Source organism: Dermacentor andersoni, chromosome 10 (assembly GCF_023375885.2).
Source record: "Dermacentor andersoni chromosome 10, qqDerAnde1_hic_scaffold, whole genome shotgun sequence".
NCBI lineage: Eukaryota > Metazoa > Arthropoda > Arachnida > Ixodida > Ixodidae > Dermacentor > Dermacentor andersoni.
This window is the reverse complement of record NC_092823.1, coordinates 74,819,689-74,833,552: the sequence shown is the minus strand read 5'-3', so window position 1 is coordinate 74,833,552 and position 13,864 is coordinate 74,819,689. Positions and strand designations below refer to the sequence as shown.

General features: G+C 49.7%; 1 protein-coding gene across 3 annotated transcripts in view; it reads right to left on the bottom strand.

Annotated features, from left to right (window-relative positions):
- Positions 1-766: 766 nt before the first annotated feature.
- Positions 767-13,864, bottom strand: part of LOC129380689 (uncharacterized) — a 202,644-nt gene continuing 189,546 nt past the window's right edge. For all 3 annotated transcript variants that reach the window (XM_072284772.1, XM_072284771.1, XM_072284773.1), the window contains one exon: positions 767-1,061. In XM_072284772.1, coding sequence (XP_072140873.1) covers positions 931-1,061 — 131 coding nt within the window. In that variant the 3' untranslated portion in view covers positions 767-930. The remainder of the gene's footprint in view (positions 1,062-13,864) is intronic.

Here is a 13,864-nt window from a genome sequence, read left to right as displayed (position 1 = left end):
ATCCACTAGCTCCACAGCCACTGTTATTATCCGGTCCTTACAAGTAGCAATGAAGCTCAAAGTGTGCCACATGATAGACTTCTACGACAGCATAACTTGCTGCACCACGTGCCGAGCTTAATTAAATCGCACAATCAAATCTTCGAACGTGGGTGGCTATTTTTGACTGAAAGTCAGTCCTTCAGTCTGCAATCAGCCTTTAGACGCAAGACGCACGAACTTGTACTCGAGCCTGGTATATGAGACTAGAGACTCTCCATCTAGCCCTCATACACGCTCATGAGATCATCTTCCAATGACTTCCGGGACACTGTGGCATCCTTGGCCATAACTCTGGATATGATGGCTCTCGGTCAGCCCATAAAAAATCCTCACAGTTCCTATACCGTTCTAAAGGACAGTCTTGGCTCGTTAATATGTCAGGGATAACAAAGACACTGAAGGGAGCGCCAAACAGCAGAACATGTCCAACATGTAAGTCGATCAAACGATTTGCGAGTTGTTATGCGTGCGCATTGATTTTATTCATCACGTGTCAGGGTATCATGTGACCCACGTAAAGCAGCATAACGTTGTTTCACCCCCCTCCCCATATAAAAGCGAAAAAAGGGCTAGCTGAGAAATGAATCACTGCAGTTGTCCAAGCGCCATATTCATAAAATCGAGCTGCTTTAGATGCCGAGTTTATGAGGGAACTCTGTTAACTCACGTCGTGTGCTGAAAAACAACACGAAATCTCACACTATTCAATTGAGGTTATCTGAGAAAGACATAAGGAATACTTTTATGTTATAAAGCAATCTTTACAACAAACAACTTGTCTTGCTGAAAAGAAAACATCAAGGTGCACTAGAATAAGAAATAAAACTTGCCAAAGTAGCTATAGCACTTGCGCAGCTGCTGTCTCGCATTTATTGACACATCATACAGCTACGGACAATCTGTCCGATCAAATGGCACATCAATACGGAAAGTACAATAGTTGTTCCATATGAAATCACACTCAAAATTGGTCCCAGTAACCTTGCTTTGAGGGGCCCAGAAAAAGCAGTCTGCCATTCCTGCAAAATGAATGCGTAATTATTAAATCCTCATAGAGATAAAAGTCAAAATGAAGAACCAAACCTTACTCCTTGTATTTGACCGTAGCACAGAGAAGCAAAAATTACTAGAGTGAAGTGAACAATCTGAAATTGTGTGGGTTTCATGCTATCTATAATAAAGTTATTCAAGTAAAACGATGTGAACACCAATAACTTCCTTGTGCGCATGCGAAAAGCAGAAAACGAGAGTGAAACAATTATGAACGTCGTAGAGGCTACTACCCGAGCACTGGCTAGATATAAGGCATCTCTAAGGATAGGCAGCTATTGTTTGTTTACTTTTCGCCCGCCTTTTTGCCAATCAAATGCCCCTATTTCACTGGAGTCGTCTAAGCTACAATAATGCTCCACACGAACAGATCAGTGATGCTACGATAAACATGGCCAATTTTGACGCATAGGAAATCCGCATAGAAAACCAAGTGAGATGGCTAGCGCAGGGGATAGTGACGTTGGTGACTGTTCTAGCGAGCATAGTATGCCTCTCTATGTGAGGAAAATGCGCGCATCAAAATTAGAAGAAGAAACGACTTGAAGCTTCACTATGAGCTTGCCCTACTTTCATTCGGAATACTCGGCATAATGCGTGACACGTAAGGCAACGCCTGATTTCCGAGGAGGTATAATGGCTCTCCAACCTTGCTGGAAGCACCTTTAAGGGCAATGCCAAAAGTTTGCATCAAACGACGAGGTTGTCATGTAGTTCGGTTACGTGGAGAGCTCACTAGAACCTCACGCAGGATCTACTGGGGGCAAAGGCTTTTTTCACTAATCACTTATCTCATGGCTTCATTATGCACTCGGCCCAATGTTAAGCAATACGGGTGCTATGACATGCCCAAAACAGGCGGTCTCTTACAGCCAGAGCGGTAGCAAATGCGGTTTTCTAATGCCAAGAAAGAGAGACGCGAAAAACATTCGCGACACGTGTTGATGACTACCAAAACTTATTAGAGGAGGCGCACTGGCAACTCGGGAGATGGAAATTCATGACGACGAGCAATACGAGAACAACGTAAAAGCAGAATCTAATGTTCCGACAAATCGACTTGTATTTTTCAAGTGGACATATGCTTTCTTTGCACAGTATATAAAGGTGGGGTTCCTCTATAGGAGAGAGGGGGTAAGCCGGGTGGGCGAGGCAACGACCGAAGGTGTGCCAGCGGCCAGTGTGAAGAATTGCAAAGGAAGGTGGGCTATTCGACATCGGCGGAGGAATGTGAGCTAACGCCGTGTGTCAGCCCTTTGACGTGTCATTGCAGGCTCTTTTATTCGTGGCAGGAGCATGCACGACCGGGGTAAGGGGGCGTACTATTTGCGCCGCTTAAGGCCAGTAAACTATCGTCTCTCTGTGACAGAGAAAGAATAAACGGCAAAAGATGGTGCTCGTGGAAAAAAAATGAATAGATATAAAAGTAAAACAATATAGAAAGGGACAATAGCAAAAGGAAAAGAATCACTAAACAACCCAACGAAAGATAATTGAGTGCTTTTGCCTGTAGTTTGAAATTTAGCATAGGGAATAGACTCAAAAATGTCATTTGAAACGTTTATGCCCGATGGTTGCAATGTCTTCAACTTATGGGTGAGGTAGGATTCCCAGTATTTTCGGTCTCGCGAAGACCGGAAATTTCACAGTAGGATGTAGGGTTTAAGGTTATAAAAGGTATAACATGGTTGGTTGAGATGCTCGGCGACGGCTTTGGGAAGCTCCTAAGGTGTGTCCATGCGATGTCCGTTTCCCGTGATGTCCACTAATTGTGCCGTTACACCGACATACTCTTTCTGACAAATGGAACATTTAAGCATACAGAGAACATCGGAGCAAGTGCAAATAAAGCTAGTTTCCACTTCGCGTGTATAGATATTTGCGGCGTTTGTTCAATGTAATTTTAAGGTGCCTGCAGGCTTCGCACCTGGGGCAAGAACGTGGTTGTATTGCGGGGGAATGACGTTGGCTCACTTTTGCCTGCACTAACACGTATTTAAAGTTTCTGTTGAAGCGACAAGTCACCCTTGGCCTCACTGGGAAAGCTTTTCTCTGACGCCCGCTAATTGAAAAAAATTGGATGGTATTGTCGTAGGATGTTTATGTTTGGGAGGGCATTAAAACAGTTTGTTATAAAGGCTGGTAGTCTCTCTGATTCTGTTGCAAGCTGTCTCTGGGCTAGTTCCGACTGCCTCTCCAATCTTGACGCGACATCATAAGCCTTCGCGGCAGAAACTTGTGAATAGTTTCTTTCTGATAGCGTTGCTTTAAGGTCAATAAGGTGGTGGATAAAGTCTTCTTCGCTACAGATGTTTCTTATTCGTTTCGCTTGTCCGACAAAAAGTCGTCCCTTGCTGTGTCGTGTGTGATGACTGGTGTATTCTAAATAAGGCATCCTCCAGCTAAATTTATCTGACCAATTCAATACCGCAATAGCGGAATAATTATTTAAATTTGTTTGCTTACGAGCGGGTAAAGGAGCTCTTTTTTGCAGTCTTACGGGGACGCCTCGGGCGAGGGGAGTGCGCACGTGTTGGTAATAACCATAAGGCGAAGGGACCTGAAGGCGGCAAAAGCGAAGCGCTCACTGTGCTGAATGAATTCTTGAACGAGTAGTCGCACACGAGAAAAAAAAGGTCAACGGAAGGTGCCTGAAGAATTAAAGCGATGGTTTCGATGTTCATTTTACTTGGTAAGCTATAGGCGTGCTATTCAATGCCCTTATCCTCGTGAAAAAAGATGGTAACAAGGCAGGCCACGGAGAAAGACCATCAGCGCTTTTTGCAGCACACCTTAAACGCTCCCTGTTCAAAGTTTTAGGAAGTCAAAATAAGTTGCAATGAAAAAGTGATAATAACTGATCATCGCCACCAGCGCTAATATAGCATTAGTGTGCAAAAGCATTGTTCCGGCGGATTTAATAGTATCCTACGGAACCAAAGATTTTGTGGCAGCTTTCGGGGACAAGGTGGAGGAAAAGTTCGCCTTAAAGCAAGATGCGTTAAATCGCGAAGTATCTTTCATTTAAGACGCAGAGGGCACGACTTTACACTCAGCGTTCCCCTCAATAACCGAGATAGCTACGACTGCCTCATATAGGTAGAAGCATGGGAACAGTTCCGCGAACATGAAAGATGGGAGGGGAGGCTGGCATCCGGGTGACATCAGTGGGAGCACTCGGAGGTGAGAATGAGTCAATGCCTCTCGGTCTGAACCTGTCCGCAAATCAGCAAACTGCAGATGTCGCATTAGATTACCGAGAAGAAAAGTCTAGAAATACTGGATTATGCTTAAAATCAGCAGAGAACCTATTTCGATAGAAATAACGTAATGTCGAGTAACTGTCAGCCGCATGGGTCAATGCAAAACAGGGATGGAAAGCATGCCAGTGATATAACCACATAGCTTATACATCTAGAAACCCCTGTCGCAAACACACTTCATTGGCAACAAAATGTTGAGCCCAATACATTGACCGAGCGACGCGGAAAGCGCCTTTAAGTTGCTGAGTTGATGAGACTGCTACTCTTGTTACCCTTGATCCTACAAAGCCAGGCTTTCTCCTCATTGACATTTCGACGCTCGCTGCCGCTGCCTGTCTTACACTGGTTTCCTATAACAGCTCAGAGTTCCAATTCCCTTTTCGAGTCATTGTTATGCGCCAAATTATGCTAGGTAGGTCACAGCAGAACAGGTTTAATATAATTTAACATTTAATACATGTAATGGCCAGATCTCATAAAGACCGGTAGAAGCAGTCCACGTTCCAGACAAGCTGAAATTGATAGTGGGTGGAAGCTTTATCAGAACGGCAAGTTGGGCCAGTTGGTTGGGATTCATTCATTCAGCTTTAACTGGCAAGTAGTCGACATACGTCATATGCGTTGAGAGTACCGGTGGCAAAAAAGACAAAGAAGTGACTAGTACGAACGGAATCGTCACATGCCTACGTAACTATATAATATAAAGGTACAGGCTTTAGCCAAAAAAGAAAACGCCAAGGAGAAATAAGCAAAGTGCCAGACTGTCATCACGGTAATAGAACCTGATTACTTTTAGCAGACTAGATTACTTTTTGACTCCACCTCTTTCAAGCAGGAAACCAACAAAAATAATCACATTATCGCCATCATCATTAAGGGTGCGGGAACCATGATAATGATGGCGTTGATATGATAATTTTTATTGGCTGTTTATTGGGCGTTTTATTCGCAGTTATGTTGCACCGGCGCCATTTGTTGTTTTCCCTTTGTGAGTAGGTGGCGGGCGTTTGCTGCGCGTCGCGCTTGCAAGACTGTTCACATGACGGAGCCTGAAGCACCGGAAGTGGTGCCTCGCGATGTGCAACTCTCAGCACCCATCAGGGCCATCGTACGCTTAAAATGCCCACGAGTGCTGGAGAATCCAAGGAAAGTACGGCAGTTCAAGCAGGAACGCAACAAAACGATATTCACGCCCAAACAACATGGATGAGGCAAGTCCTTCGAAATCCCAGGCCAGTGGACGCGCTTTAAATGGTGAGCGAAAGCGCCACCCCACAATATGAATAAACGCCACACTAGACGTACTCTTGCGGGTGCGCCAGGCCCGATATCTGTCTGGCGCAGATATCCGTGCTCGCGCCGCGTTTTGAGGCATACCATCTGTCCCCCACCATGTGCGCATGTGTACGTGTAGTTTAGCCTCAACCGTTAAACAGCGGTGTTACACACTCGTACCGCTCCTGTGAGATTTTTTGACGATGCTGAAATACCATTTATATATATATATATATATATATATATATATATATATATATATATATATATATATATATATATATTTATATATATATATATATATATATATTGTCGCGTATACCCTGCTAGAGTATACAAGCTCAGTCAAGATACAGGCGGTTGCACTTTACAAAAACGCAAGTGGCGACGCGCGATGCCGAGACGAACCTCGTTCTTCTCTTCTTCAGTCTCTTGCTGCGCCACACCATGTGGCATTACCCCCTCTTCAAAAAAGAAAAAAGAGGGAAAGCATGCATAGGCTTGACCTGAGAGCGCCGAGATGGTCTAGGACGAGCACATAGGCTATAGTCACAATCACTGTGGCGTGCGATATTGTCACAAGGCACTGATGGACGAGCAACCACAAAACTAACCGAAGCGGCTGAAAACGTCGAATATTAGGGGCTATAGTACGGTTTTAACCGCACAACGTAAACAATCTCAGATTGCGGTTGTCGACGTCGGGGATGCTGACTTCCGTCAGGAAGGACTTCGTAGTTCACGTCATTAATTCGCTGCAACACTCTGTAAGGTCAGAAGTAGAGACTCAAAAGCTTCTCGGATAGTCCTTTTCGACGCACGGGAGTCCAGACCAAAACTTGATCACCCGGTTGGAACTCGACATGTCGATGGCGGAGATTGTAACGGTGCGCATCGATGCTTTGTTGTTGCTTTATGTGCACTCGGGCAAGCTGACGGGCTTCTGTCGCGCGGTGCACGAAAAGTTCGGCATCTTGGGCGAGGTCGAGATGATCGATGTTGTCGCACGGCAGCATTGCTTCTAACATAGTCTGCACTTCACGGCCGTAAACGAGGTAAAACGGCGTGAAGCCTGCTGTTTCTTGCGAAGCAGTATTATAGGCAAACGTTACGTAAGGGAGTATCACGTCCCACGTCTTGAGCTGTACGTCTACGTACATAGACAGCATGTGAGTCATCGTTTTGTTCAGTCGTTCGGCCAAGCGGTTTGTCTGCAGATGATAGGCAGTTGTCCTTCGATGGGTCGTGCAGCTGAGTTTAACAACGTCTTCAATGAGCTGTGCTGTAAAGGCTTTGCATCGGTCTGTGATGACGTGCGATGGGGCGCCATGCCGTAGGTCGATGCTCTGTATGAAAAACTGGGCAACCTCGAGGCAGCGCCTTTGTCTCAGCATATCGCGTTAAATTGTCCGTGGCGACAATTATCCACCTGTTGCCAGAAGATGACAATGTAAACGGGCCCAGAAGATCCATGCCGACCTGGTCTAAAGGTTTGCCAGGTGGGTCAATCGGATTGAGCAATCCCGCAGGCTTCACAGCTGGCGACTTTCGGCGCTGGCATTTACGGCAGGCTTGGACGTACCGCTTAACACACTCGGCAAGTCTCGGCCAGTAGTAGGATTTGCGCACTCTATCAAGCGTTCGCGTAGAACCCAAATGGCCAGACGGAGGCTCGTCATGACGGGCGAACAAAACTTCGGCACGGAGGTCTGCTGGAACGACTAAAAGGTAGGTCTTGTTGGTGGCAGCGGAGTTCTTCTTGTATAAGACGCCATGTCGTAAACAAAAAGACGACAATCCTCGAGCGATATGCCGGGGTATTGTTGCGTTTCGTCCTTCCAGATGTTCGAATAGAGGCCGTAGTGCGTCGTCTGCGTGCTGCCGTGTGGACAAATGAGTAACGCTTATGGCCCCAAGGAAAGCGCCGTCGTCCACAATGTCATGGTCGGTAGTGCCGACAGGGGCGCGCGAGAGTGCGTCAGCGTCTTCGTGTATGCGGCCCGACTTGTACACGATGGTCACGTCGTACTCCTGCAAAGGTAGACTCCACCGTGCCAATCGTCCGGAAGGGTCCCGACGATTTGCAAGCCAGCATAACGAGTGGTGATCAGTTACAACTTTCAATGGGCGGCCGTAAAGGTAAGGTCGAAATTTGGCCCGCCCCCATACGACGGCAAGACACTCTTTCTCCGTGGTGGTGTAGTTGGTCTCTGCACGCGATAGTGTGCGACTTACGTAGGCAATCACTCTTTCAATAACTTCCTGTTTATGTAAAAGGACCGCACCAAGACCAATGTTACTGGCGTCTGTATGAACTTCCGTGTCCGCCTCCTCGTCAAAGTGGGCCAAAACTGGTGCTGACACCAGACGCTGTCGAAGCTCGGTGAAAGCAGTTCCTTGCTCTGAGTACCAGACGAACGATACATCGTCTCTCGTGAGGCGAGTCAGCGGCTCCGCCATCTTCGAAAAAATTTCTATGAAACGCCGGTAGTATGCGCAAATGCCCAGGAAGCGTCGGACACCTTTCTTATCGGTCGGTGTTGGAAACGAGGCTACAGCGGCAGTTTTCGCGCGGTCGGGGCTAACGCCTTCCGCGCGGACAACGTGTCCGAGAAACATCAGCTCCTTGTAGCCGAAATGACACTTCTGAGGCTTAAGGGTGAGGTTAGCCGATCGGATGGCTTCGAGAACTTGCCACATTCGTTTCAGGTGGTCGTCAAATGTCGCCGAAAAAACAACCACGTTGTCAAGGTACACGAGGCAGCTTTGCCACTTCAGACCAGCGAGAACGGTGTCCATCATTCGCTGGAAAGTTGCTGGTGCCGAACAGAGACAGAAAGGAAGTACCCTGAATTCGTAAAGGCCATCTTGAGTGACGAAAGCAGTTGTTTCGCGGTCTCGTTCAACGACCTCCAATAGCCGGTAACCACTCTTTAGATCGAGAGACGAAAAATACTTAGCTCGCCGCAACCTGTCTAAAGAGTCATCAATACGTGGTAGTGGGTACACGGCCTTCTTGGTAACATCGTTGAGGCGTCGATAATCAACACAGAAACGAAGCGTTCCGTCTTTTTTCTTGACTAGAACGACCGGGGAGGACAACGGATTGTGCGAAGGCTGAATGACACCATCATCTAGCATCTCCTTGACTTGGGTTTGAATTGCCTCACGTTCTTTCGGCGAGACACGATAAGGCTGTTGTTTGATGGGACGTGCGTCGGCGGATGTCGTTATTCGGTGCTTCGTGATTGGCGTTTGGACCACCTTAGTATCCCGAGCGAAGCACGCGCTGAATTCGTGCAAGAGTTCCTGCAGTGCGCTCTTTTGGTCGTCCGTAAGCTCGGAGTTTACATCGATGTCTCGGAGCGAACCGTCGTCGGTGTCCACCTCAGAAGCAAAGCACTCGACAATGTCCGTTGATGATTCGGCGTAGGCGATGGCAGTGCAACGAAAAATGTGCCGATGCTCAAAGGTAAAGTTGGTAACGAGGACCGTTGTCTGGCTTTCACGAAGTTCCACAAGGCTTCGCGCTGCAGAAATACCTTGTGCCAGCAACATAGAAATGTTGCCTTCGACAATGGCTTCACCGTCTTGTAGTTCGCCGGACTTGACCGGAACCACAACACTCGCAAGCGGCGGTATCGTGATGCTCTCGTCCGAAACGCGAAGTGCGGATCTGTGTCCAATGGCGTCGGTCTGTGTTGCCCTTTGCGTCGAGAAAGTGATGCAGCGCCCGCGGAGGTCAATAATGGCGCCATATTCCCGGAGAAACTCCATCCCAAGGATTAAATCGCGGGAACACTCGCGTAGAACCAGACAAGTGGCGAGAAAAGCAGCACAGCGAATTTCTACTCTGGCCGTGCATAGGCCAAGCGCTGTGACGACGTGGCCACCTGCCGTACGAACTGGTGCCCCGTTCCAGGGCAACAGACAGACAGACAGACAATGAACTTTTATTGAGGTCCTGAGGGACTAGCCGGTGGAGACCCGTTGGGGCCCCCGGCTCGCCGCTGGCTGCTCCCATACCGGAATCGGGAGGCCAAGCCTCTCCGCTCTTTCACGGGCCCTCTCGACGGCCATGGACTGGAGCTTGAGTTGCGTACTAGATATGGCCTCGTCCCAGTCCCGTTCGCTGGTGAGGGACGTATCCCGTAACGCAGGACACTGCCAGAGCATATGAGGTAGAGTGCTAACCTCCCCACAATCCGGGCACTGTGGGTCAATTTCTGGATAAATCCTGCTTAAGAAACCTCGCGAGGGATATGACCTCGTCTGAAACATCCTATAAGCGTGATCGATTGGGATCTGCATAGATTTGGATGTGGAGGCGGGAAGCGCCTGCGTTCCTCTTTATAATGGGAGACGATCTCGTGAAAGGTTAGTAAGGGGTCGCTGTGGCCGAGCTCCTCCGTATCCAATGTAGCCCCATCGCCGTCGCGGCGCGTTAATTCTCGCGCACGGCGGTGAGCAATTTCATTGGGGTTCGGGCGGTCCGGCAGCACGTTGTCGCCCATGTGAGCTGGGAACCATATAATATAATGCACGGGGTCACAATTAGTTCTGCACTTGTTTTTCAGAATCGCCTCCACCTGTCTCGCAACCATTCCCGAAGCGAAAGCCTTGACGGCCGCGCGTGAGTCAGTGTAGGTATACGGCCTTTTTGAATCCTGCATCGCCAGCGCCACAGCCACCTGTTCTGCCACGTCGGCCGTCACAGTGCCTACCGAGGCCGCAGATAGGAGCTCGCCCTTTTCGCTGACCGCCGTGACCGTGAATTTACCGGAGCGCCCATATTGAGCTGCGTCCACGAAGGCTTCCATGCCGAACGTTTTCTTCAATATCGCCCTGGCACGAGCTGCTCGCCTGCCCGCATTATGTTGCGGGTGAACGTTTCTAGGGAAGGGGCTGACGACTTAGGTCCCTCTGGAGTTCTCGTCCAGCTGAACCATCTCGCTGTGACTGTAACGTGGCTGCAAGCCCGCAGCCTCCAAGAGGCGCCTACCGGCGCTGGAGCCCGAAAGCCTTGTGATCTGCGCCGCTCGTTGCGCCTCTATGAGTTCGAGGGTCATGTTATGAACGCCGAGCTGCATTAGCCTGTCCGTGCTCGCCGTGATCGGAATACCCAGTACCTTCTTGGCGCTTTTCCGCATCAACGTGTCAAGCTTGTCCCTTTCAGTCTTTGTCCACTGCAGGGCCGAGACCACATAGTTGATGTGGCTCATAAGAAAAGCGTGATGCACCCTAAGTAGGTTGTCCTCGCCTAGGCCTCCCTTCTTATTGGAGACTCTCATGATTAATCTGAGAATATTCTCGGTTTTGGCGGTCAGATGCGCAATGGTTTTGGCATTACAGCCCCTGGCATCGAGCAACAATCCTAGAACTCTAATCGAATTCACCCTGGGGATCTTCTGGCCGTCCCGCGTGTATACATCTATGGGGATTTGCTCGAGCGGCACGAGCCCCCGAACCCCCTGCCTTGCCGGTCTGTATAACATGAGCTCTGACTTGGTCGGGGAGAGGTGGAGACCCGTGCACTCCAGGAAGGACTGGGTCACGTCCAAGGCCTCCTGGAGCGCCTGTTCTACGGCCGCCTCCGAGCCTCCCGGACACCAGATCGTAATGTCGTCGGAGTACAGCGCGTGTCCCACGTTTGGCACGGCGGCCAGCCGCTTCGAGAGTCCGTGCATTGCAATGTTAAATAGGAGGGGGGAGATCACCGCCCCTTGTGGCGTGCCTCTGTTTCCTAGCGGGAATGGTCCTGATTTGGTCTGCCCCACCTTGACGACCGCCGTCCTGCCCCTCAGGAAGGACTCTACAAACGCGAAAAATCTACCTCCCAAGTTCAATGCCGAAATCTCATTTAAGATGAAGTCGTGCGACACGGTGTCGAAGGCTTTGGACAAGTCTAGTGTAAGAATGCCCCTGACGTCTCTAGTCCTGTTGTCAATAACCTGTCTTTTTAGCAGTAGCATGACGTCCTGCGTGGAAAGAGATGGTCTAAACCCTACCATATTGTACGAGAACAACCCCTCCCCCTCTATGTGTTTTGAGATCCTGTTATGTATAACGTGCTCGGCAACCTTACCTAAACATGACGTTAGTGAAATGGGCCGGAGGTTGTCCAGGCTTGGGGGCTTTCCAGGTTTAGGAATCAGTACCACCGTCGCCTGCTTCCACGAGTCCGGAACACTACCTTCCTCCCATACCTTGTTGATTTCCTTTGTAATGGTGCTAATGGACCGGTCGTCCAGGTTCCTCGAAACCCGGTTGGTTATGCCATCCGGCCCAGGGGCCGACCTACCATTGAGATTGTAGAGCACCTCCCTGATATCTGCTTCAGAAAACGGATCATCGAGCTTTGGGGCGTCCTCCCCCACGTATTGAAGGCATTCCCGTAGTTCATCCTTTCCTACCGGAAGATACTTCCTTGCCAGGTCTCGGAGAAGGGACGTATCGGAACGACCTTCCTGTTTTTGCTTATGCACAAGTCTATCTACGGAGAGTCTCTGATTACCCTTGGTCTGTTTATCATCGAGCAGGTGCTTAAGAAGCTTCCATTTTCCCCCCGTGCGCATTCGCCCGTCTGCTGCCGAGCAGGCTTCGTTTCATTGTTGCCTGTTGAGCTCCAGACAGTGTGCCTCTATGCTGCGATTAAGCTCCGCGATCTTCTTTCTCAGCCTGCGGTTTAGCCTTTGCATTTTCCACCTCTCCAGCACAGACCTCTTGGCCTCCAGGAGATGCGCCAGGCGCGCGTCCATCCTGGGGGTCCTAAGGTCTGTGGATATTTCCTTGGTTGCCCTTTCAACGTCTATCTTGACCTGCGCGAGTAGATCCTCCAGTGCACCGTACTCCGACTCATCTTCGTCCCGTATCTTTCGGAAGAGATCCCAATCAACGTACTTAAATATCCTAAGCGGGGCCGCTCTGATCCTGATTGATAACGCCACAATGTGATGGTCGCTCCCTAAATTTTCTTGTAATTTAGTCCAGGCTGCGTCAGTGTTTCTAACAAAAGCCAGATCTGACACCGTGTCCCTCGAGACCGAGGTGCCTATCGTCGTGGGAAAGCGGGGGTCCGCCACTAGGGTCAACGCGCAGTCTTCTGCCGTGCTCACTAAGTTCACTCCCTTCGCCGTTTTTCTATTATAACCCCAGGCCATGTGCGGGGCATTGAAGTCCCCTGCCACTATCAGAGGGCTGTCACCCGCTATGGCAACTGCCCTGCCTAGGAGTCCGCGAAAACTCTGCCTCTGATCTGTCGGAGGGCTGTACACATTGAGGACGAATATGCTCTGTTTGATCCTGCCACTAGGGATTATCTCAACCAGCTGCGCCTCCAATATAGTGCTAGCATCAGCTCTGCCTATTGTGATATCGTGCTCCTGGAAGGAAATTGCCTTCTTAACCAGAGTGATTACCCCTCTCCTACCGTCTCCTCTCGTCGTGACAACGCGGTAACCCGAGAAGGTCGCCTCCTCACAAAGGGTCTCCTGTAGGAGCAGGACATGCGGTTTGTCCGCTTGTGCTTTCACAAACTGTTGTATCGAGGCCTTGCGCCTCTTGAAGCTGGCGCAGTTCCATTGCCACACAAATAAGTTGCCTGTGTTGTCCGGCATTGTGTCTCTATTTAGTTAGCATCCCCTTGAGCGCGGTGCACGTGCCCGACGCCTCGGAATCCTGATGTGCTTTCTTAACTTTACCGGCCACCTTCAGTCTGCTTACGTCAACAAGCTTAGCCTCCATTATCCCCATTCTGCGGTTTAGGGTAGCAATGGCCTCAAACTGTTTCTTGATGGTCTCGGATTGCTGCTCGATAGCTCCGGACTGTGTCTTAATCGCCTCCGCTAATCGATCAAGGAGTTCTGCAAGCGATCCTTTCGCGATGGTCGCGGCGGGCATGGAAGCCGATACGGACGCCTCCTCCATCAGCTCCACCGCAGCCTCGGTCGACTCGGGAGGGCGCGCCTTACGCTTTGCCTGACCCAGCACTGGTTTTTGCGCTGGTGCGGGCGACGTGCTGCCATGACTGCGCTGTGCTTTACGAATCGATTCGAGGTCTGCCCTCAACTTACGCATTTCCGCCTTGAGCTGCGCGTTTTCCTGCTTTAAAGCCGCAAGACGCGGATCCTCCATCTGCTCTGGCAGTGTACCATGCGTTACCGTCTTTCCAGTCGTCGTCTCCGTGACCTTGTCCACCCAGGTAGGCCCCTCCTGGATGCGAACACTGGAGCGCG